General features: G+C 41.1%; 1 protein-coding gene across 5 annotated transcripts in view; it reads right to left on the bottom strand.

Annotated features, from left to right (window-relative positions):
• Window positions 1–26,609, bottom strand: part of LRRC8D (leucine rich repeat containing 8 VRAC subunit D) — a 119,593-nt gene that overhangs the window by 84,891 nt on the left and 8,093 nt on the right. For 3 of the 5 annotated variants that reach the window (XM_039460941.2, XM_039460942.2, XM_010343870.3), the window contains exon 2: window positions 11,640–11,783. Coding sequence is in view for 1 of the 5 variants with exons in the window: in XM_010343871.3 (XP_010342173.2) it covers window positions 11,640–11,783; window positions 13,144–13,225 (226 nt within the window). In the remaining 4 variants the exon portion in view is untranslated. Of the gene's footprint in view, window positions 1–11,639; window positions 11,784–12,075; window positions 12,180–13,143; window positions 24,785–26,609 lie in introns of those variants that run through there. The other 2 variants (XM_010343871.3, XM_010343872.3) reach the window with 2 other exon arrangements.

Consider the following 26,609-nt stretch of genomic DNA (forward strand, 5'->3'; position numbering starts at 1 on the left):
TATAATCTTACTGCCCAGAGATAACTACTCTTAATGTCTTGTTGTATAACCTTCAAAATTTTTCTATATATACACATACGTATGTTTTGGGGTATTTTTTTGTTTTAAGAAACTGAAATCAATTATAAACTCTAGGGTAACCATGAAAACCTTTTTAAAAAGAAAGTACAATTGATATGCTAAAAGAGGAGATAAAATGGAATTATATAAAATATTAACTTATAACCACAGTAGGCAGTGAAAGTGTGGGGAGACGCTGAGCACGGTGACTTTGGGAGGCTGAGGCGGGCAGATCACAAGGTCAAGAGATCGAGACCATCCTGGCCAACATGGTGAAACCCCTTCTCTACTAAAAACGCAAAAATTAGCTGGGTGTGACAGCACTACCTGTAATCCCAGCTACTCGGGAGGCTGAGGTAAGAGACTTGAACTCAGGAGGCTTGAACTCAGGAGGCGGAGGTTGCAGTGAGCCAAGGTCACGCCACTGCACTCCAGCCTGGTGATGGAGCGAGACTCCGTCTCAGAAAAGAAAAAAAAAAAGGTGGAGGGAGAAACAGAAACAGAACATATGTGATGAACAGAAAACAGTTACAAGCATGGTGGATCTTAATCCAACTATATCAATAACCACTATACATGCAAATGACCTTAGCATACCAATTAAAAGACACAGATTGTCAGAGCAGATAAAGAAAACAAGACCCAAATACATACTGCCTACAAGAGACCCATTTTAAATATAAAGACTTAGGTTTAAAATACCTAAGGGATTGAAAAAGGATTTACTGCTGAGATCATAGCAGTAAACTGCTCGGTGATCTGATTTTCTATATTTTTGTGAAAGACAAAATGTTGACCTATTTTACACTAAGGAATACAGAATCACATTATTTGACACAAATTAATGATAGACGAATACTGCATGGATATACTGCTCCCTCAACTTGCTTGTACCCCACAAATAAAAATTTGCCAACCATATGAAGATTTACTCTTTCTTTAAAATAACCTCTCATATCTTATTTCTGAAAATATAGAAATATTAATAAATGCTGTTATTCTTACCTGAGAGAGAGAGAGAGAGAGAGAGAGAGAGTGTGTGTGTGTGTGTGTGTGTGTGTAATTACTGCAGCAGATGCCTTTTCCAATATAGTTGAGTGCTCAACATGGGCTGCTCAACTTTTGCTATAAGCACAGCTGTGCAATTATTTACTGATCTAGCAAGTTTAATTTTAATTTTAGATACTAAACAGATACAAAAAGTCAACTGGTTCTTCTATATTCTTCCTAAATTTAATGCCCAAGAAGGCCATTTTCCCATTGCTCCATATGTAGCATGTTCACACTCATCAAATATATTTTGAAAATACTCTCTCCCAGACATACAAGGTGGTCACACTAGGCTAAGCCAATTTCAAATATGCCAAAAGATATACATATATATCCTAATGCCACAGGCAACAAAACAAAACAAACCCCAAAAAACTAGCATTAGACTTATTTTTGTGGTTAGAAAAATGACTGAAAATTTCCCATTGTATGCGGATGCTTGAATCTTTGATCTCTACTGGTCTGAGTTCATAGTCAAGCTACTTAGTTTATTTTGAGAAAGCAAATCTTTCCTGTTGTTTCTCAGGAAATCGAAGAACACACTTATGAACAATGTTTTAACTTTCAGTTTAAGTGGTTTTAATTTTTTAACTATTTTCACTTTGAAGAGTATATAATTATGTGGAGAAATTAAGACTTTCAGAAAGAATCTAGAGCTACGGGGTGGAGAGGGAATTGTATTCTCAGACTCAAGCTAAAGGGTGAATTTTTAAAAGATGTCTCACAAAAACTGTTACACCCTGTTTCTTCCTGTGAAGAATTTTCCAAGCGTTAAGTTGTGTAATAACTTAATGGGGAAAAGGAAATTCCCAGGTTTTTCTCAAATCTGCATGAGCACAGAGAAAAATTAGAGGCTTAATTTACAAAGGAGTGTCCTATCACCTGCTTAGGCTTGTTAAATTATTACACTAATCTCTGGAGCCACTCACCTGACTGGATTCACCTTTTAATGCTAACCACACCTTGAGGGATTTAAGATGTTATCCTTGTTCTTAAAAGGGGGCTCAGACAGTTAAATGGCTTTGAAGAATAAGTACACCTTCCAAGGGAATAATATACCCAACTCAGAGGAACGATGAAATCCTTCAAAAATCTATAGGCAAAGAAATATCAAGGTGCAGTGATGGAAGCCGAGAAGAATATACTCATAAGGTAAGATGGTATGAATACTGAGCCTTCTCCAACTGTTCGATTTTCTTGTACGATACCACACTTTTAACAAAGAGGGAGAAATGAGCCTAGAAAAAGGGAAAATGCAATCAGAGAGAGAGAGATAAACAACATAGAGATGAATGCAAAGAGCATCATCTCTTATGAAACGACGAAATCATCTGCTACCAGTGATTCCTCAGGGAACTGTGGCACTCAGCAGGAGGGGCACATGGTAATACCACACTGTCTACCTCATGCACAAATCCCATCACAGCTTCATGCCCCTGTCCTTCTCCTTTTCTGACGTTCTACCCCTCTCCCATTGCCATACAGACACAACTGCAGACACCTGGGTATGTTTAGCTCACAGCTGTCCTGCTTTCACGCTGGCAACTTCCCGAAGGCTCTGGCATTAGTGCTGCTATCAGAAGATTCCACAAATGATCAATGGTAGGACTCTAGCTGCTCTTACTCTCCTCTCCACTGATGTTTGTCTAATGATGTGCAAATGTCACAGAAGTTCTGAGAGTGACAGAAGACTTCAGAGGACATTAAATGCAACTTCCTCCATTGAAAGATGGGGAGGAAGAACTCCCTATCTTCCATTAAATGGAAGAACTAAGACTAGCACTGTTCTAAGAATTGTATAAAATATTTAAAAAACACACAAACAAGCGCCTGATACTCACCTTCGTTTTCAGATTTTCCTCTTCTTTTGTCTGCTCAGTCTTTGATCCTTTGGCCGTCCCTGTGGAGTCTCAATGACATTTCACAGCCAACACAGTCAATTCTAGTCACTCTTCAACAACTGTCTCCAGCCCTCACTTCTTTCCTGAGGCTCAGGTCTCTTAAGATCAAAAGAATGCCCCACAGACAACCCAACTCCACTTCAACTTAAATTCAGGATTGCCCTCAAACTTATGTTTTCCACCCTTACTAATGACACCTTCAGACACTGAGTCATCCAAACCAGAAGAATCAAGAGTCATCTCTCTTTTTTATTCCTCTTACAGCCTTCCCACTTTGCATCTAATCAAGAATCAATTATTTCTCCAATCCAGTCTCTCCTTTCCTTTCTCACCTTCATCACCTTAGTTTGAGTCCTCATGACGTCTGCCTGGATTACTATAGTAGCCACTAGACTTCTCCCTGCTTCCTTTCTGCATATCTGAAAACAGTGATTGGAGCATTTATTTTCCCTTTAGTGACTGGAGCATTTATTTTCCCTTTAATGACACCACAATGCTGTCAAGATAAAGTCCATACTTCCAGAAATGACATGCATGGCCCTAGACATGGGTTTGACCAAGAATCCAAGCCAGCAAGCACCTCCAGCCTCTTCTCCCCTCTGCACCGCCACCACTCGGCGCCATTCACTCATATTCCATGTTCAGCACTCACTGAGCCCTTTGAGGCTCTGAAGCTGGGCTGTTTCCTCTGTCTGGCCTTTCTCCACCTCAGCCTGGTAAATGATCTCAGCCTCTCAATATTCAGCACCAAAATCACCTCCTTCAGGAATTCCTTCCTTACAAACAAGGACAAATCTCTCCCTCCTACGTGTCCTACTCTCTATCATCATTAACACAATATATTGCTATAAAGTGCCTTAAGTTTTAAAATTAAGTTCCAGTTAAAGGTTTATGAGTCTATCTTCAAAAGTTATGCACCATTTGATAGTTACATTGCATCCCCAGAACTTAACAAAATGACTGGTACACAGGAGGTGGGGGGAATAAGATTTAATAATTTAGAGCTCAGCAAATGTTTCCTGTTGAATGGATGAAGTAGTTTGACTGTCAGTTATATTATAATAATTGAATAAGAGGGAAGGCTGGTAGGACAGCTGCTAAGGAAAGCACAGAGGAATGTGAATGAGAAATAGAGAACTTCCATACTGATAAAAGTCCTCTAATGAGCATGTAAGTTTAGTCAGGTCACTAGCTGGGACTGTTATAATCAAACTCAAGAGAATACCTAATAAATCTCATTTAATGCATGATAGGAAAACAATACCAACAGCCCACAGATATCGGTCTTATCTGTCTCAGTGGGTTTTAGACTCTAGAACATTACATACTATGATTTTATCAGACTTTGTGAAAGCTTCGTAAATCTCAGCAGTTAACTAAAAAGTCTGCAACTCTCTCCTGTGTCCATAAAGCACCTGAAGAACTACAGACACAAGAAAAAAAAAATACAGCTATCATCTACCTAATCCTATAACTATTGGCCAAGGGTAACATCTTTGTCTTAGCCTAACCTTGTCACACATACCTATTTTGAGACCTTAATTTGTCCCCATAATGATTTCAAATTTATTTGTAATAATAAGCCATGCTATGTACACAGCATGGTTTCATCACATTTTAAAAACCAAGGGGAAAATACATCGTACTCCGCACAGGCACACACACACCTACTTATCAAATAAAGTGACACAGGATTCAGTGTGACATAAATTGGAGACAGGGGGAAGAACAAGACCCAGTACACTGAGAAGACAGGAGCAAAGTAAACTTGGACAAAATCAAGCTGAAACTGACAAAGTTTTCCCAATAATAAAGAGACATCTATAATTAAGAGACTTAAGAATATTCACTCATGCAGTCAGTACAGCATCACACCACATAATTCAATCAAAAGCCATACCAGGAATGTACGTCATAGCTCTACAAGCACATACAGAGCAATGGAGGAGAACAAGCCTTTGAAGTGAGACACCGCTGCCCTACACAGATGACCCAGTATGAAAGGCGGCCACGACTGCTAACGAAAGAAAGGAAAGAAAAGAACAAAAAAACAAAACCAGAAGAAAATGTAACGTCAGCAATATGAAAATTATGTTACCAAGTAAGGAAATCAAACAATATTCCTAGATAGGTCAACACATTTCTAGAAAAATGTGTCTTTTAGAAATGTGTTTTTAGAAAATGTGCAGCTGCAAAAGTTAACACATGCAAATAAGGGCAAGGAATCTGCTTCCAAATAGTCTTAAAGTCTTGAACTTTAAAAAATTTATATTACTATATTAATCATGCCAATATGACCAAATTATATAAATGTCCATGTAACAAGAAGTCATGCTAATAAGTTACATACAGATACACGGAACAATTAAAACAGTGTATTCAATAGCAAAGAAATGGAGTCAACCTAAATGCCCATCAATGGCAGGCTGGATAAAGGAAATGGGCTACATATACACCATGGAACACTACATAGCCATAAAGAAGAACAAGAGCATGTCCTCTGCAGGGGCTTGGATGGAGCTGAAGGCCATTATCCTTTGCAAACACACACAGGAACAGAAAACTGAATACCACATGTTCTCACTTCTAAGTGAGAGCTAAATGATGAGAACATGTGAACACATTGAGGGAAATAACACACAGTGGGGCCTTTTGGACAGTGGGAGGAGGAAGAGGATCAGGAAAAATAACTAATGGGTACTAGGTTTAATATCTGGGTGATAAAATAATCTGTACAACAAACCCCCTTGACACAAGTTTATCTATGTAACAAACCTGCACTTGTACCCCTAAACTTAAAATAAACAAATAAATAAATAAATAAAACAGTGTATCAAAGGCCCAAGAACATACAATTAAGTCAACTGGAACCAAATAGAGATCTCAAAAAGAGGCCTTTTCATATATGCACTTACATGCTAGAGGCAGCACCAAAACTCTGTGGAGAAATAATGTATTATTTGGTAAATAGTGTTGGGAAAACTGGCTCATAATATGAACCAGATTTTTAAAAGTAAAAATTAGATTAATACTTCATATCTCAAATTCCAAGTGGTTTAAAAACCTAAATGATAAGAGTAAACCTCTGAAGTCAATAAAAGAAAATGAAGAGAGACAATATTGTGAGCCTGGAAGAGGGAAGGTTTTCTTAAATGACTCAAAATGCACAGACCATAATAATATTATAAAGTGATGAGATAACTGCATTAAAACTAAAGATTTCATGGCTGCTATTACTGAAAGGCACCATAGACAAAGTTATTAGAAAAGTGACACACTAGAAGAAAGTTACTCACAGTGTCTAAAGACAATGAGGAATAAATTTCTAGAATATACAAGAAACACTACAAAAATTATTTCAAGAAGTTCTTGCAAGAAAAAGGCAAGAGACCCAACAGAAAATAAAGGATAGGCTAAAGACGTAAAAAGACAATTCATGGAAAAGGGAAATTAAATTAAGTAAATGAAGACATGTTCGGCTTCACTAGCAATCAGAAAAAGGCAAAATCAAACTATTAGATATAATCGACATCTATCAGGTTGGCAGCAATCAGGAAATTTGTTTAAGAAAAAGGCATTATGCAGTATTGGTGGAGATATAAAGTTGACAACCATCTATAGAGTTCCCAGTAAAATTATGCAGTTCCTACTATGCATATATCCTATGATCCAGCAATTTTGTTTGTGGGCAATATTGTCTCAAGAAATTCTCATGAGGGCCAATAAATTCCGTATGTCTAGGTTCCTTAGGAAGAAATGAATACATACTACATGGAAGCCAAAAATATTCATCAAAGTGTTGACCCTTACATGTCCCTATTCATACTGTCTCCATATCCTCTATAGTTTTAAGTTAACCTTTGCTGAAAAGGTAAGTAAGACTAAACCAACCATGATCACTTCTTCACATAGGCGAGTTTAAGAAAAAGGAAAGCAGGGTATGCAGTGAGGGAAATGTTTCAGTGTTGGAGACTGCACAAATCTGCATCTGAGTCCAGGTCTAAGTTTGTCCATGTGACTTGGAATCTCTGCCTTCTTCAGTTTGTTCACACAAAACATGGTTATTACCCACTCTGCATACCAGGAGGATTAGAGATAGCCAATGTCTACTTGTCAGTGCCTGAAAACTATAGTGTTCAATAGATAGGAAGTGATTTATTTTAACCAAATAAAGCAACTTCATGAAATAACCCTACTAGATTTCCATGCCCTGCTCAACCTATCTTAAGCAGAATGACTTACATTCGTGTTATACAACACACACAGAAATCAGGGACTAATTTAATGTGAACTCACACGTCAGTTTTTTCCACTGCAGAACAGGGATAAATCATGTCTCCTTTTTCTTACACTTAAACTGCAAAGGTTAAGACTGGGAAGCCTCTTTTAGCTTCTGGGAAATGAATACAAGGCTGGTAGTGGTGGTGGCTATGACTGTCGTGATTCTGCAACTGGCCTCAGAGTCCTGACTCTACAAAAACAGGGAGGGGATATTCACAGATGTATTGCAGGGAAAATGCTCTTAGAAGAAATCCAGTTATCCATGACTAACTGTAAAGATCTCAAAGCTGACCATGAAAAACAATTAGTCCAGAGACAAGACCAGATCCAGTATCAGGGCTTACCGCGTCATCCTTTTAATGTACAACGAAGAGGAAAAATCCCATCTGTGAATCATTATATGCTGACGGCTAACGTATTCTACATTTTCAGTCTGGAGCGGTTGTTTTGCTTTGGCCTCGATTCCCAACCTGTAGACTTCAGGGTGCTGGAAGAGGTCTGTAGGCTGAATCCCTATCTCATGCATACATGCAGTGCTATTTTACAAACACAGGAAGATGCTGAAGTCATTACTTGCAATATATACTCAGCTGAGTGATATTACATAACCCTCATGAAACATTTGCAATTATAAGAGATTCGAAGTAAAACAGTGAACCAGTTAAGATCACTGAAATCTTTTAATAGTAAATAAAAGCTTCCTGATTTTTGTAAGGGTCGGGGGCCACTGCATTACAGTTTACGATTTGACGAAGAAGGCCATTTTTTGCTTTATAATATACATGAAAAGAAAAAAGGTTTTGAAAAAATGAAATCTTAACTTGCATTTATCTCCACTCCTAGTCCCCTCTTGGCCATTAACTTTTCCTTGGCATTTAACATCAAAGCTAGTTACCCTTTCATTTTTAGCCTTTCTGTTGGAAGAGATACACGGCTAGCTCACAAGCCACTGCGACTCACCAACAGACAGAAAAGGCCTTGCACTGTGTGCTAAGGAACTATACACGTATCATTTCATTCCTTATAGAAGAATGATCTCTCCTTTCTTCTTTTGCTCCTCCCCTACCTTCTCTCTCTCAGGGTTTTGACCACAGTTTTACAGAGGGAAAGTTATAGACCACTACAAATACTCTAATTATGGAAGAGAATATGAATATTTTATCCAACACTTATGACAAATGTACTCCAAATTTTAATTTGCAGTATAACAAATTAAACCATTATTTTACGGTTTACTTAATGGTGCAACATTAAAACCACAGCTAAAGAGAGCCTCAACTTTAAGCGCTACAAAGATAAGGAAATAAACTTACTTCCATCTAAGGAATATCACAAAAATATTTCATCTATAATTTAAAGTTACATGGGTTTGCTCACGTTGTTCTGTAACGTGACCCTCTCAGTGGATTACCTTGAGCAGGAATGAAAGCGAGGGTATGTGCATGGTGACAGCAGTAGTGGGGAGTGGAGTCATATACATCGTTTACTAACTAATTAATTTTCTGGGACATAAACTGCTCTAGGAGTAAGCCAGAAGTGGTTTTTTAATTCTAAAAAATTAAAATGTGTTAATCTGGTCCCTCAGAAAGATACTTGCTCACTAAAACCTGACAAAAAATATCTGTAAATTAAAATATACTATTAGAATTTTGGAAGCAGAACACAAATCACACTGGTGCAAACACAGCTACATCTAGTCACAGACACAGAGGAAGTGTAAGTTTCAATTATTAAAAAAAAAAATTGCCTTGAGAATAAAAACAACCTTGAGCTCCAGGCAGAGCCTGAGTGAAGAAGAGTAACCAAAAACCTGGAGATGTGGCAAGGCAATCCAGCTTTCTTTTGGAATAGCGAAGGACCACCTGAATCAGCACTGCCACCTCTTCCTTAGGTGGCAACTTTCCAGACTACAAAAGAGCCACGGATTACATCAGAAGACCCTTGTTCAGGTCTCAACCACTCCATTTACTAATACGACCCCTGACAAGTCACATCTCATCAGCCTGTTTTCTCTCTCCATAAACTAGAGAAAATGAATCCTACTTCACTACAGCATGGAAAGGAGCAAGAAGGGTTTACCTCTGTTGAAAGGAGTACAGAAAAAATATATAATATACAGTGTGTAAATAGAAATGACAATCTAAAGGCCAGATATAATATTTGAGTTTATGTACCAGTAGAATGGAAGGAGACTCTGTACCTAAATGGGAAAGAGATTTGGAGGGTCACAAAAGCTGTTCTACTGTATCTTAGAGCAGACTGACAAATGCTAAAGAAAGTCCCCAGATAAAAAACTGGGGGGCAAGGAATACACATGGGTATAAAAGTAGAGGCAAAACACTACGGTTGTACAGGTCTTTCAAGACTCTCTCGATTGGCTGAGTGCGGTGGCTCACATTTGTAATACCAGCACTTTAGGAGGCCAAGGTGGGCAGATCACTTGAGGTCAGGAGTTCGAGACCAGCCTGGCCATCATGGCGAAATCCTGTCTCTACTAAAAATACAAAAATTAGCCAGGCATGGTGTTGTGTACCTGTAATTTCATCGACTTGGGAGGCTGAGGGGGGAGAATCACCTGAACTTGGGAGGCAGAAGATGCAGTGAGCCAAGATGGAGCCACTGAACTCCAGCCTGGGTGACAGACTGAAACTCTGTCTCAAAAAAAAAAAAAAAAAAAAAAAAAAACTAAACAAAAAAACAACTCTCTTGATTACTTTCTTCACTTTTCATGATGTATTTGGCAAGAAGAGGCATAAACACAGCCATCTCACAAATTCAGACTTAAGAAGCCCATGTCCATCTAGGAAGGATAAGTTTAATTGTTCAGTTTTTAATGTGCATTTTGGCTACTTAATGTCATGTACTTAATGAGTAAATGTTTTTTACTCAGGTGGGTAAATTTGTCCCACCCTGGTAAATTTTCCTTTCAAAGAAAACTTAATTAGATAGTAAATGTTTTATTATAAAATTTTTAGCATCAGAATGTATAGTCAGCATCCCATGTCATAAATGTAAATTCTACACCTAACCCTGACTCCTCAGATGGCTTTGCTACCCAATAAAGTGAAAGTACACAGTGTTGTGATACTGTGCCACACAGATTCACTTTTCCTCTGCGCTACAGGGAGAGGCCTTCTTTGGCAGAGTCTCACTTTCCTCCCCTCTAGACATATGCTCACATCCCTTCCTCTGAAATAAAAATTAAGAAGATGCTACTGGCTTTAATAGGGCTCAAACATTTAATTTGAGACCATATAATGATCTGGTCAGACTGATCCTTCTCAACCATTCCAGTCCCTTAGTGTCCTCCTCAAGGCTGGAGTTTCACCAGGTAGATAAACAGGCAGTAAAACAAGGCCAGGCTTTCACTGGGGGAGAGGTCAATCTGAGTTAGTCTGGAGAAAGAGGAGCTGCCAGGGAAATAAAGATGCAAAAGTCTGTTGCATAAGACCAGCCCTAGCGTTTTATTCTCCTTCTATGAACTTTTGAGATGGAACACGATGTGGATGTGAAATTATAATCTACTTGGTGAATTTGAGAAAAGTTACTCTCAATTTTACTTTGATGACAAATGGAATCAATAAAGATGCCTGGCTCACATGTTAAAGTACCTTCTGTCTCAGCAAGGAAGCCTGGCTAAAGAAACCACAGTGGAGTTAACAAGCCAGACACCAGACTAAACACCTCAGAACTCGCCGCTGTGTCTCATTCCTGGTCCCTACCTTTCTGGTCTGTGTCTGCACCACTAATTCCCTCCGTTTGGCACGGCCTGGCTTTCCCAAAACAGAAAGCAAGGAACCGTGGTCCTGTGTTTCAGCAGCTGAAAAGCTGACTTCTGAGTATGGACACTTCAGATTCTTCTCTCCTGTCCACCTTACAACTCATCTTCTGTCCACCCACAACTCATCTTCTTCCTCTTCCCTACGTCCCCAGCCCTTGCTTTCACACCACCCTGCCTCCCAGGACATTTATGTTCATAACCTCAGACCAGCAAGGGAGGAACAAAGAGCTGCCTGCGCTTCAGGCAGCAGCAGTTGGAGGAAGAGTGGCGAGGGCAGCCGGGGACTCCAGGAAGACTCCCCAGGCACTGGCACCCCGCCTGGAAAGCGCCCCAGCAGAGTCCTGGCAGGCGCGTTCGCAGCACGCGCCCAGGGCCTTCCACCGTCCGAACCCGGGGCCAGGGCGGCAGCAGCCGGAGTTTGGCAGAGCCCCCGGGTGAGAAGCCAGCGGTGGGGGCGGGCGAGCGAGGCTGCAGCACCGAGCGGGAGGTGCGCATCCGACCCCGGCAGCACTCGGCGCCGCGGACCGCTCCACCAGCGCCCCGGACCCAGACCCGACCCCGCGCACCTGGACCAGGCGGCCACCCTGTTCCCTCAGGGCGCTCTCTGGGGACTCGGCTCGGGCGAGCTCCGGAGGCTGGAACCGCGGCGACGGGGACTTCACTCCTCCATCCTGGGACCCGGCAGCACGTTATCGACAGCCGTGCACTTCCTGTTTGAAAACACAGGAGAGAGAAAGAGCGAGAGAGATCCGAGTGTCAGCAGCGTGGAGGAAGGGGCGCGGGGCGGCAGGACCAGGGGCCACCGCTTGCATGACGGCCATGGTGGGCACCCAGCGCTCCCCTGGCCGCGGCCACCCCGCACCGGCTGCCCGCGTGGTGCCGAGGTGGCGCGGCTCGGCCCGGCCCCCCCCCGCCGGTGGCCTCGCTGCCAGCCGCCCGCTTGCTCACTCACAGCCCTTCCGTTGGCAGCTGCTGCTCGAGTTCTCCCCTCCCCACAAGTACCTAGATCAATGGACTCCACACTTCCTCCGCTGGTGCCCAGAGGGGTCCGCCTTCTTTTTCCTCCTTTCTTCTCCCCCCGGTTCCCACCCTTACCCCCAGAAAAGAATCACCTCGGGGGAAGGTGTAAAGACAAGACTGAGCCTCTGCAGGGGAGTGGGGGCTGGATTTATGCAAATCTTTAAAGTTAATAGCCACATCCCAGTTATAGCCACCACAGCTCAGCAGCTGTGAGAGATTCAGGATGAGAAATTATTTGCTGTGTGCCTCGCTGACTTAAAAGAGAAAGCGTGCACAAAGCTGCCAACACTGAGCAGCCAGGAACTGCAAAGCAACAACACAACTACATACCATCCTAGCTTCCTCCCAGGGTCTCTACTCAGATCAACCTGTCAACCTCACCCTCAGTCTACCAACATTTAGGTATCCCCATTCCACATGGAGTGTAATCGCATCGTGCATTCTTCCAGAAAACGGTTCTGTAGTTCTCTGTGCTATGTAATCACAGAGAAGCTCCACAGTTCTGGGATTACATTCATTCGTTTTGTTGAACTCTGGCTTATGTGGACTTCAGGATAGTGTTAAAAGGAGTAGACAGATGGCTTAAGAATCTGCTGTGCGCAGAGTGCAGTAGCTACGGGGATTCGCATTTGAAACCTGCCTGCCCTTACATGCAGAATCTACCAGGTTACAAGGCACTTACAGGACCGTCTCTGACAAAGGGCTCCTTTCATCATAAAGCTGTTGGCATTCACGGTTCCATATTCAAAATGGAGAACGGAATACAAACAATAATTACTCTACATAAAAAGGTCAGTTTTGACTGAAGCAGAAAGGAACTGATGGATATTAAGCTCCTACTCAGTGCCAGGGCACATCTCATTTTAAACCCCTCTTGACCCGAATATTTCCCAACAGATCTGCAAAAGCCTTATTCCTAAGTGAGAAAACAGGGTCAGAGAAATTAAGTATTCCCATGTCTCTGCTAGATAGTGGTCAAATGGAAAGCAGAATACACGTGTTTCCTAATAATAAAATCTGCACCATTTCCCCTACACTGTGAATTCCTACCGTGACCATGAATTCTAGGGGGATAGTCCAGCACAGCAACCATCCTGTGATCCATCCCTTCATCTCTGGATGATCCTATCATGTACCAGCTATTGCTGTGGTGCTTAGGCAGGTTCTTTAACCACCTGGATAATATGTACCTTAATTTTTCAGGCAGAGGACACTGGCTTTTTCCACTATCTACTGCTGGCTATCAGCCTTTTCAGAATTACTTGGTGGCAAAAGTTCAAAAGGTTCTAGAATGACTACTCGTATGCCAAAGTCCAAAGTCTGTCCAGTTCAGAACCTAACCAGCCGACTAAAATTTGCTCCCGACACTATTTTTTCTCTAACTGGGGCTCTTTAAGAAAGTGGCAAATGTTGTTCACAAAAACGCACACATGGCTTCAAGTTGGCATTCTCTCATTTTCTGTTTCCTTCTCCTCTAACACTTAGTTACGCTCACCTGTCAGTAGCATGCTGCTATGGGCCTCCTGATGCAGGCCAAGAAACAGAACACATATGAAAACGTGATTAAGAGTCTCGTGTGCTCAAAAGAAAAAAAAAAAAAAAGGCAATACTGAGGCCTCCAAATGATGAACCACATCTCGTCCACCCTTTCTCCCCAGCTCACAGGCCTGAGTTGTAGTAGCATACCCAGATGACTGCAGCCTTCAAGTACAAAGGCGGGGGCTGGGAAGACGACTGCAAGGACCAGTGAGATGCACTCCTGTCCATCAGGCACTCACACTCTAATAGAGGGCTTCTTACTAAAGGAATTCCCAGGGGATCTTGGCATCCTTTAGCTCTGTCCACCTTTTTCCTTCTCTCAGTCCTCTGCTTACCCTGGACCTGACAACTCTTCATTTCTTTTCACAAACTTAATACTTCTTCCCGAAGAGCTACCACATATTTCCCACAAAGTACTCAGTGTGGGAGTGGGGGTGTGAAGGAGGGCATTTAGCTAGAAACTTCTGTCGTTTTAAAACCCTGTCAATAATTACCATGTTTTAAAGGACACAATTATGTTTTAAAATATCTTTTGGTATCCCTTCTTCATTTCTGTTACTCATTATCTAAAAGCCCAAAGGAAAACCTCTGAAGAAAAATATTTAAATTCTTAAGAGAAGGCAAAGGAAAACTTGAACCTGCAGAGCCTTTGTTTCTTATATTTGGGACTCATGAGATTAGACTATGTAACTTCTTAAAATCTCTCCTAGGAAAAATTCAAGGTTATTAATCTAAAAACAGTCAATGGTAAACCATTCCTATTTTGCCCAAGTACTGTACTGAGTGATAATTTAATGATACATAGGAAAGTTTGTATGGTTAATAGGTAACAAAATACAGAAAAGCATTTGGGGGAAGACTAACAACCATACTCACCTATGCTCCTGTGTCCATACCCAAATGTGTAATACTCTCCCTTCCAGAGTAGTGGCCAGCTGTGGGGGAAGGGCAGCCACATTTCTCTCTCTTAAGTTCCCTATAAACCCAAACCCTCCTCCTGATCAAAAATATTTATTAACATTCACTCTGTAGGATTCCTAAAATTTACAGTTTGGAGAATACAACACAGCTCCTGACATTTCCTAATTCTAACTACCATGAGGCTTGAACACTATTCTCATACTTGCCCCCAGGGTCAGCTATTCACCTGCTCAGTACCCAGATGATTGCAGCCTTCAAGTTTGATGGAGTTTCATGGAGAAGCGTTTCCTTCTCATAGCCACTGTTAGGCTTTTCTCTCTCTCTTTCTCTCTCTCTCTCTCTCTCTGTGTGTGTGTGTGTGTGTGTGTGTGTGTGTGTGTGTATTAAAACCACAACCTCATAAAAAGAAAAAAAATACACTCTCAGGTAGGCACAAATGATGCCACAAAAGATTTTGGAAAAATCTGGGGTGTTCACGTTGAAAGTCTTTACTCCCTAAGCACCATAATCCCCAGATGAAGACAGCAACACTGTGAAAGCCATTTTAGAAGCTCCAAATTCAGTTTCAAGAAATAGCTTTTCTGAGGACTAATGGGTGTGGAGGAGGAGATGATAAACTCATCTTTATAAAACAATGCTGCTTATCTTTTTTCATCTTAAAAAAGAAAGATCTTAGTTTGGCAGTTAAAAATGTTTGCCACAAGCACTTCTCTGTGTGAATGTCGGAATTCTTGGTGATTATTCATGTGAATTTTGAAAAGAAGAAAATAAAAAATGACAAGCTGTCTGGTTACCTAAGAGATGACCTCTCTGCACTATCAGCCCTCACAGCAGTGTCCCTACCTTGTCTTCACTTCCAGGATAGCACATGCAACCGGATTTTCTGGGAAGGAGGTCCCTGGAACTCACATTCACCTCCTGGCCTCTGCAAAACTTGAACCATGGCTTTCAAGGAAGCCTTTCTCAGAGCCAACTGGCTGGCTTCATTGGCAATTACCCATTAGCCATCTTCAAGGAGCCAGAGTAAGTGTCATTTCACGTGACAAAATGCAGCAAGGGGTTGCAAATCATCTCTTAAGAAATATGCCTGTTAGATATGTCTCCTGAGTTTGAGCAAGCTAATAAGGAAAGCACTTCTTAAAGCACCCCACAGAACGACAGAACATCCAGCCACAAGGCAGAAACACAGGGCCAGGGTGGCTACAGGCCTGAGCTGGTATCTAAGCTCAGTGCTTCAATTTCCTCAGCTTCCAAACACACATGATGAACTCACACACCTTGCACAAAATTACTAACAGCACACAGGAAAAACCCTCACAGGCCCTGCCTCAGTGAATTATCAGAACTGCCTTTGCAGGGAGGTGTCATTATTAATGTGTTACAGAAGCAGCAGCAGGGCTCACAGATGTTAAGTGATATTCTCAAAGCCTTAGGTAATGGAGCTGAAACTCAAGGGGTCTGTTCTTCCTTCTTTTAATTGAATAGAAATGAGTGGGTGCATTTTGGCTGTGGATATATTATTCTGCACTACATATCTTTTACTCAGAAAAAATTCCAGTTTAAAACATAACTTGTAATGTTCTTTCTCAAGTGCATCATACACCCTCATCACCTTGCCATATTTTGGTAAAGTGTAAAGGATAAACACGTATTTTGTAACAGGCCAAATGATTTTAAGCCACAGGAATATAAACGGATATAAATTAGGTAAAATATGCACTTGAGCTATAGCTAGGTATTATTTTATAAAATAGTAAGACAGATCTACTGATCAAACTGTGATAAACAAAATCTTAATACTTTTTTTTCCAAGCTTTCTCTCTCATTTTTCAATTAGATGCAAAAACTGCATGTAAAGTGGGCCATGTTAGTTGATGTACTGCGATTCACTGAGCATGATACTGTGAAAGAAGGGTAAGATACCCCAAAATTCTGACTAAATGAAAATACCTGTATAAAAGACTGTTCAGAATGTTCCCAGCATAGATTGCTAGCAATGAATAGCCTTGGGTTATTTAGTGACTGTTGATTGTTATGTGTATTATGTAGACTAAATACCGTCCCATAATTCATTCTTCTTTGGAAGGCATGTTTTGTCTGGTAATCTTCTGTGGTAATATCTGTTTCCTTATTTGAAACAGTGTTTTAATGCTCTTTGGGCAATCTTATTTGTCTTATTTTTATTTTTGAGACAGAGTCTCACTCTGTTGCCCAGGCTGGAGTGCAGTGGCACCATCTCGGCTCACTGCAGCCTTGTTCTCTTAGGCTCAACCGATCCTCCCACCTTAGCCTCCCCAGTAGCTGGGACTACAGGCAATCACCATCACATTCAGCTAATTTTTCCTTTTTTTTTTTTTTTTTTTTTTTTAGGGACAGGCTTTTGCCACCTTACCCAGGCTAGTTTCAAGCCCCTGGACTCAAATAATCCACCCATCTCATTCTCCCAAAGTGTTGGGATTATAGGTGTGAGCCACCACGTCTGGCCTGGGCAATCTTGTTTTTAAAATAATATATTAAAAAATCCAACAATGTAAAAGGGTTGGATCCTAAAAATACAACATACAATAAATACAATGTTTATTATTACGCAAAGAAAAAAAATGCTCTTAAAAATGACTTTCAGAGTTCATAAAGTCACACACCATATCTTGAATACAATTCTCCAGTATACATTATAGTGGAGTCTACATGAAGAAAAATTCATGAATAATTTAATGTTACAAAACTGGATACTTTGAATTTCATCTTCTTTCCTTTGCCTGTACTAGAATAGCCAAGGTAAATAGCGTGAAAGAGAAACAGAGTACCTGCAAACTCCAGAAACTTTATTATGAACTTTTACAAGCTTATTCATCAATTTTTTAACTAACCCTAGTTTAATAAATGCCAAACACTTTACATGTATTAACTCAATTATTCCTGACAACAACCCTATGAGGTAGGCATTAGCATTACCTCCATATTACAGATGAGAAAACAGATATGGAGATGTTACATAATTTGCCCAAAGTCACACTGCTAGTAAATACTAAAACTTCGGCAGCCTGACTGACCAGTCTACTTTTAACCAAAACATTTTTTTTTTACCCACAAGACACAACTGGATGGTTTGCTTTCTCTAGTGTGAAAGTTCATGAGGTACAGTGCCACAGACACAGCAGAATTAAAGGAGTGGGGTGAGGGACTCAGAGATTTTCCAGTTTGTAGTAAGAATGTAACCACTGGTCATAGGAGCATTGGCTGAAAGCTTCAGGAAGTCAGGGATGCAGAGCTTGGGCCACACTGCTGAATAAATGAATATTAAGAAGAAAGGAAAGATATGTGCAAAATGAAAAAGCCAGGAAGAAGGGCTGCTTCTTCACCTTAACCAGAATCCTGGATTTCAAGGCTCCAGGATTGCCTGGCTACAGCACAACGGCATTAGCAACTGAAGGGAATGCAGTGAACCCATGCACTTTGATCTTGGTAAAGTAGTTGATACAGCGTCCTATGAAATCAGGATCCTAAATCAACTAAAGCTTATGTCGCTCCAAGAACCACACAAGTTAAGCAGGCTAGAAAGAAAAATACTGGCTACATCTACTAGTATGATGAAGAAAAAAGCCACAAGGAACAGAATTCAATCTTTACTCAAAAGTAACTTAGAAATTACACTTGTTTCGATCAAATTTGCACCTAACATTAATGTGGGAGGTGTGAAGAGAGCAAATGAGAGCAAGCCAATTGACTTAGTTAAATTAGCAGAGAGGTGAAGAACAACAGAAGTTCCGTTTCATTTTTGTGTCCCCTTTAATTTGCAGGGAGTGGCTACGGACGTCCCGTGGGGAGTAACCACCTCTAGACCTAAAATGCCAAGACTGAACTAAGTAATTAATAGCAAATAGATACATGTTTAACATGTTAGGACTTCAGATCTGAACTTCACAGAGCATGATCCTATTACTCCATACACCATCATTAAAGTTCTATGGGAAATAATATTCCTTTCAACAAGACTTTGTTAGGAAAACCTAAAGAAAAGAAGGGGCTCAAAGGCTGAGTTTAGGAGGTCAGATGAAAAAGTCAGTCGGGTATGTATAATCTGGCCCCACTACAAATATGCCACACAGGCAGAAGGTCATGAGAATGGTTTGCAAACACATAGCAGGATAAGGAACAGCAGAGAAGGAAGAGAGAAGCAAGCTAAAATTTGAACTAACATTATTTTTTTAAGCATAAATTATAATTTCTAATTTCTTTAATGTTGAGAAATAGCTTCTCCCTTGGTAGAACTGTCTTCCCAGCAAAAACTGTATTTTAAATGTTAGCAGTCAAAAAATGAGAGTAAGAGAAGTCTGAAACATTTGAAAAAAAAAATGACCTATATTCAGGCTGGGCCCCAGGAAATGTAAAAGTGAGCATCGTTTCATGCAGCTCCTCAGAGACTGAAGAACTGCACTATTAGCTCTGCAGCCAACATGTAGGAAGAGGTTCTTGCCCAGATATGGGTTCTAAGTATACCCTAGCAGGCTTATTTATGGTAGAAAAGCATACCTTTCTAGAAAATAAGAGGCTCTGAAAGGAAAGAGTGTCACTGAATAATTAAAACTTTCTTTTCTTTCTTTTTTTTTTTTTTTTTTTTTGAGATGGAGTCTCGCTCTGTTGCCCAGGTTAGAGTGAAGTGGCATGATCTCAGCTCACTGCAACCTCTGCCTCCTAGGTTTAAGTGATTCTCCTGCCTCAGCCTTCCAAGTAGCTGGGATTACAGGTGGGTGCCACCACATGGGGCCAATTTTTTATATTTTTAGTAGAGCCGGGGTTTCACCATGTTAGCCAGGATTGTCTCAATCTCCTGGACCTCATGATCCAACCTCCTTGGCCTCCCAAAGTGCTGGGATTATACGCATGAGCTACTGTGCCCAGCCAAGAATAATTAAAACTTTCTAATATGTCACCCTTACTACTCTCAATCATAATTTGTACAGTTATTTTATTTATTTATTATTTTGAGATGGAGTCTCACTCTGTCGCCAAGGCTGGAGTGCAATGGCGTGATCTTGGCTCACTGCAACCTCCGCCTCCCAGGTTCATGCAATTCTCCTGCCTCAGTCTCCAAAGTAGCTGGGACTACCAGCGCCTGCCACCACACCCAGTTAATTTTTGTATTTGTTGTAGAGTTGAGGTTTCACCATATCAGTGAGGCTGGTCTCTTAACTCCTGACCTTATGATCCACCTGCCTTAGCCTCCTAAAGTGCTGGGATTACAGGTGTGACCCACTGTGCCTGGCCTGTACAGTTATTTTTTAAAGTAAACCCCTCAATATGTGAGCAATGCAGACAATGAATACCTTTGGGCATTCGCAGAATTAATGACAATAATAACAGCAGCAGCAGCTAACGCCTGAGTGTTAACTATGTGCCAGGAACCATTCTAAGCATTTTAGCCTATCCTCACAACTAACCCTAGATGGTAAATACTGTCGTATCTTCATTTCATAGAAAATTAAGTAACTTTCCCATGGTCCCATGGCTAGAAAATCAGAGTAAAAACCGTGGCAGTAGACTCCAGAGCTCATGCTCTTAAAGAGACTGTCATTGAAGGAACAGCCCACAATAAAATCCTACGTATTCTGCTGCCTTCTAAAAGAAACAGCAACAAAAAGGGAGCAATCTAGCACAGAGGCATAAGGATTAGAACCATCCCACATTCTAGATTTGAAAAGGAAATATATGTGAAAAACTTCAGCCAAATGACAATGCTCGGAGAGATTCTTGTTTAATACTTACAGAGGACAAAAAGCAAACCATAAACCATAAAACCTACACAGACAGATCTACCAGAAAGTAGGATGACTGGCCCCCTCCCATGGTTTAAAAAATCATCCACACAATGACAAACTCAAAATTGGCCTCAGCTCAGACCTTTTTCTAGAATGCCCCAATGCTCTCCAGAATCCTTCCCTCACCAGGCTGCCCTCAGAACCACCTGCAGAGGCCTTCAAAAGTTTCCCAGGCCCCACCCCAGATGTGCACCGTTGAAATCACGAGGGTGGAGGGGCACTCCTGGAATCTGCACATTTAAGAAATTCCCAAGTGATTGTTAGATGTAGTCCAGTTGGCGAAAGCCCGCTGTAGACAGACATTCTACTCCTCCCTCCATGCTGTCACCAGAATCACTGAAGGCAGAGATCAACGTGAAATTCTTTCCCTTCCCAAGAACCTTCAATGGAATAACCTTTATTCAAAAGCAAGCAAGTGAAGTCTGAATTCCTCAGCAGGCACTCTAGGCCCCCTGTGATCTATTCCAAACTACTTCTCTGGCTTCCTTTCCTCCTCCATCCCTCACTCTATCCCAACAGCATGCCCCAAACACGTTCTGTACTTCTACATCTCCATGCTTTGCTGCTCCAACGTTCCCTCAGCTCTCCCATCAATTCTCCACCTGTCACTATCTTTGTCATCCTTCAAGGCCCTACTCAAGGTATTTTTCCTTGTGAGACCTTCCCTGATCTTTCCAGTCAAAATCAGTATCTCCTTCTGAGCAAATGTCCAAAAAAATTAGCTCTCACAACAATTACAACATATAATGCTCGTTGTGCTGAATTATACTAAACCATGCACGTCTCCTCTTCAAAGCAGGAACATTACCTTACTCATCTTTCATATCGGGGATGAAATAGAGACCTAGGTCAAAGTGTAGCTCTCCCAGTTAGTAACTAGCACTGTAACCTTGAGTGGGTTATTTAAACACACTGAGCCTCAGTCTTGTAATCTTTGAAACGGAACACCAATGACACCAACCTTCACAGCTGATTTAAGTGTAAAACATGAAAAGTGGCCCACTGTGGACCACCTGAAATGCACTAACATAATAGCTGTTGTTAATATTTAGTTTTAACTTTTCCCATCCCACTACAGTGCATTGCAGGCAAAGTCAATGCTAAAAAGCATTTACTTTTACTAAAAAAAAAAAAAAAAAAAAAAAAGCATTTGCTTTCAAATAAATGTTAAGTGATTTCTTAAAGTCCTTTATCCTTACCCAATCTTGTTCCGTGATAAAGGATATTTCATAATATTTCTATTCCTATTCTATCTGCACTCTCCTTTCCTTCAAAAATCAACATTCAAAATTCTAAGGAACAAGCCCTGTCAGTGTCTCTCCTACTCTAGCTTGGCTGTTTGCTTTGAACTACAGTAACCGCCTGCAGCCACAGTGTCGGTGCGCGGAGAATTGCCTGTTTCACCCTTGCAACAAACAGCACTTTGTAGGCAAACTGGAAGAGAGCCCAAGATAGAAGGGGGGAAAACCAAGGAAAAGGAGTTTGGGCCAGAAACTGAGCTGACACCCACACTATCATTCACACTAGAATACAGGTAAAGGAGAGAACAGGAAAGGAAAGGGGTTCAGATGAACACAAACCTTCCCCAGCCACCTACCTCACCACCCACCCATGGAAAATGCATTCCAAGACTTACAAAGGACATGCTGGTCAGCTCACTGCCTGATACACACTGCTATTGTTGTGAATAAAATACGGTCATATATAATAGTTTCTTATCCTCACCAAACCAATCCTATTGCTGTTACTATCCCCTCCCCCATTTACAGAAGATGAAACGCAAGGTCACGCAAGCCCACAGAAGAGAGCGCTGGGACCAGAATTCAAGTCTTCTAAGCTCCAGATTCTACGTCCTTCCCACTGCCTCCATAGAGGTTGCAAAACGCAATTTTAAAAGTGCTCTCAGAAGCTCGCCAAATCCACCAGTTGTAAAGGTAAAGGTAAAACAAGATGAGTTTTGTGCTATTAAAAACAATTCTGGCGCCAAGGATGTGTGTTGTCACAGCAACACGGCTCCAACTGCAGCCTGTGTCATGATCAGTCCAGCATTTTAGTACGCTGTTCCAGGAAGATCCTTCAGTCAGCTTTCTGTTCCTCGATGGAAACTGTCTCCACAATTTCATTTGGTCATTTGGTTTGGGGAGGCAGTATCAGGGAAGGAATATGATTCCCTTTCTTTTTTCAACCAAACTCTGATGCTGACTTTAAGACTGAGGTAGTGTGGAAGGCAAAACAAGTTTCTAAAGCAAATTTGTGTTCATCATTGTGAGAGAGGAGTTCAAGGGGCAATGACGCAGTCCTAAAAAGCACAGATCCTGAAACCATGGCAGCTTGGGTTCAAATCACAGTTCTGCCACCTCTGGTAAAGCCCTGGGCTGTTCATGGTGACCGGGAGGTGCAGCCAGACTAGAGAACCCAGCCTTGGTTTCCTCTACTACAAAATGGGGCTGCTGTGAGAAGTAAATGAGGGAACATGTGTAAAGTGCTGCAAACAGAGCCTGGCACATGGTGAAGTGTTTCCTATTCTCATTTCCAAATTAGTCACTGGGACTGGATTCTTTTTTAAGTGTATTTTATAAAAAAAGGTTAAACGAGACTTCTTATACAACTTGTTAATCCATAATGCCCCAAATGAGCACAAAGACTCTTCACAAGTTTCACTTCCTGATAGGATCTTCCAGGATTTCAATCTGTAGGGTAGAGTCCCTAGAAGGCCGAGCAGTGGAATTTGAAGAATTTTTCTTCTTCCCAACAACAGTGCAAATGCAAAACCTGAACCTATTCTCTCAGTACTACAAATGGTTTCCATAAGGGGGAAAACAATCCATAAAGATCCTTACTGCATTAAAGTAACAAACAGAAGGGAGCATTTTAAAATGCCTTTATTCTAAAAAGCAACCAAAGTATTAGAAATTTAAAGTTACACCAGTCTAGAAAGACACACTTCAGATCACACAGGGATGACAGTCCCAGGACTGGAATAAACCCGCAGATGAATCAAAAGACCCCACCCAAATGCTCAAATTCCAGGAACAAGGCACTTAGATAGTGGCATGATTAAGAGCAAAATGCTTTTAAAAATCCTCTCAGACTAGGATTCTGCTAGTAGTGGAAATCTGTTCAACTACCACTCTCTTCTCTTTCAAAGAGGGTATACGTACAACAAGTTACACAAATGATGTTGATTTGCCTCAGAAAAGCAAATAAAACTAAAGACAGGAACACTATTGGGGTCACAGTAAAGGCCTGAGGTCCTGTCCTGCACCAGAATACCCAGAGGTGGAGAGGGTCTAAAACCCAGGAGACAATGTCCTCCCCGTAGCGTGCCCTGACAGCGCAGACGCAGCCCCGTTGACACTGCTTCACACAAAGGGACCCTGGAGCCTGGCCCTTCAAAAACAAAACAAGCTGCTGTTCCAAACCCTCTTTTTCCTCGGGACTGCTGTGTATACCCCCTCAATGTCATACTTGGGGTAGGGGCAGAAAAGTGTTGCTTTGTACTCCAACATAGCCAACTTTCCACAATGCAAACATTTTCCAGCTTTCTTGGTTTACTTTTTGCTATTAGCTACTCTCTGGACCCCTCTTCTTTATTTCACTCCCTACTTCTTCTTTCTGACATAAACTCTTTCCCTTCCTTCTCATTCCAATTCCGCTTTTGGAGAAGCCACATCATACATCAACATGATACACTAGGAATGGCAAAATCATAGCGCTCTTTGCCCCTCCACCAACATAAATTCTGTACTATTTCTAAATATTAGTATTTTTTTTTCTCTTTCTTCCTCATTTACCCCAAATCCAGTTTAAGATATTAACAAATATTCCCTTATCTTCTGGGGTAGATGGTCTCTTTACTCAGCTCTAAGTGGCTCTTACCCTTCATTCTCTCTCTCTGTCCCACCTGTCTTCTCCCCACTCATATTCATACTCTACCTATTTCTCCCTAAACCTCTTAATCCTCAGGCCAGACAACCTGTTCCAATGCATCCACTCTAGGTATGATGTACCACATTTAAAGGTCAGAAATTGTTATTGGAAGTGTGGGGCTTGGAATCTGCTCTGCTCTGCGTCGTGTTTGGGGTTGCGGGAGAAAAGGATGAAATCAAGTTTCAATTTATGTCAATTTAATGTTTAAAAGTGCAGGCCAGGCGCGGGGGCTCACGCCTGTCATCCCGGCACTCTGGGAGGCCGAGGCGGGCGGATCACGAGGTTGAGAGATCGAGACCGTCCTGGTCAACATGGTGAAACTCTGTCTCTACTAAAAACACAAAACATTAGCTGGGCGTGGTGGTGCCTGCCTGTAATCCTAGCTACTCAGGAGGCTGAGGCAGGAGAATCTCTTGAACCCAGGAGGCGGAGGCTGCAGTGAGCCAAGATCACACCACTGCACTCTGGCCTGGACCACACCCAAGTCCATCTCAAAAAAAAAAAAAAAAAAAAAAAAAAAAAAAGTGTATTGTGCTTTTTACTCAAACTCTATGCTTCCATTTATCTGGCCACTAAAGTTAGGCTATCTTCAAGGGCCTAAATTAAGAAGCTGTTTCCAGCCCACAAAGCTATTTTGTTTGGTTTACAGGAAGTTCTACAATTTTGAATTAGCCAATCTTTAAAATCAGATTTTACACAATAATGCAGATTTCTGGCTTACAGCAAAAAAAAAAAAAAAAAAAAATCAAAAGATCTGGCAACACAGGCCCACAGGTTCCCACACAGCAACAATGCACTGCGCAACAGGCCCACTTCAGGCGGGCCTCCCACTCCTGATGACCCCACCCTGATGGCGAGTGCCTGCTGCCACAAACCATCTGAGGCACACTATTTGCTCAAGACCCCCAGGCTACTGCTAGTATCCAACTCTGATTAGCACAGAAATTACAGATCTAATTTCTGCTTGATACAGAACTTACCCAGTATAAGTAAGTTATAAGAAAAAGAATTTAGAACAGATGAAAGAGAAAATATTTTGGAATAGAAAAATATTTTGAGAGCTAAGCTAAAAAACAAGTATATCTCTCTCTCACTCTGTGTGTGCGTGTGTGTGTGTGTGTGTGCACGTGCGCACATAGGAAGAGGGTGTTTTGTGCAAGATATATAGAACTGCAGCCCACTTCCCAATTTGTACTTTATTACTGGCTAAACAGTAACATTAATAATTAAATTGTTAAAGTAAAACTTAAACATAATAAATTCACTCCAGTGAAGAGATTATACTTCAGTATAATGAAGTATAATTTTACTGTATTTAAAAAATAAAGGAATGAATGAAATAGCCTATGACTATGATATAGATATGTGGATATTTATTTCATTTACTTTGAGGATATAGATTTTTTAATTAAATATATTTATGACATTTGTTCAGCAAACATTTGTTAGAGCAGTTTTTTCAGCTAAGATATAACACCTTTGCAAAATTAGGTATAACTTTATATATTTATGTATAGTAGTTATTGTTGTCAGGTGAGATCTAACCAGGAGGAGGGTGCTTAAAATGTACTTTGCAGCTGGAAACAGTGGCTCTTGCCTGTAATACCAGTACCTGGGGAGGCCAAGATGAGCAGATTACCTGAGGTCAGGAGTTCAGGAGTTCGAGACCAACCTGACCAACATGGAGACACCACTAAAAAATTAGCTGGGCATGGTGTGTGCACCTGTAATCCCAGCTACCTGGGAGGCTGAGGCAGAAGAATTACTTGAACCAGGAGGCAGAGGTTGCAGTGAGCCAAGATCAGGCCACTGCACTCCAGCAGCCTGGTCAACAACAGTGAAACTCCGTTTCAAAAAAAAAAAAATGTACTTTACAAGTGGCATTTTATTGTCAATATGGGTGACAAAAGAGAGCAGGGCTAGAGAAAACACCAACACAATTAAGTGATTTAAAGTTACCCTCTGAATTCCAGGATAAATTTTCACTGAAGTAGTTTTACCAGCAGGCTGATACTTCTAAGACCAATCTGGGACAAGAGCACTGGCCTGGAAGCCTACATGCTGGGGCATCACTACAGCTCCACTCTTCAAACATGCAGCATCAACTACAGGAGTTATCAGGTACCTTTACAGTCCGAAACCTGATGCTCTTTTTCGTGTAGCAGAAATATCAATAGGTATTACAGGTATTGTAAAATAAATACAAAAAATGTGCAGAAATGAGAAAGGGTACAGTAGATAACAGGTATATTTTATAAAATATTTAAAAGTCTGATTTAAAATACAAAAGTCTGATATAAAACGAGT

Source organism: Saimiri boliviensis, chromosome 11 (assembly GCF_048565385.1).
Source record: "Saimiri boliviensis isolate mSaiBol1 chromosome 11, mSaiBol1.pri, whole genome shotgun sequence".
In the NCBI taxonomy this organism is placed as follows: domain Eukaryota; kingdom Metazoa; phylum Chordata; class Mammalia; order Primates; family Cebidae; genus Saimiri; species Saimiri boliviensis.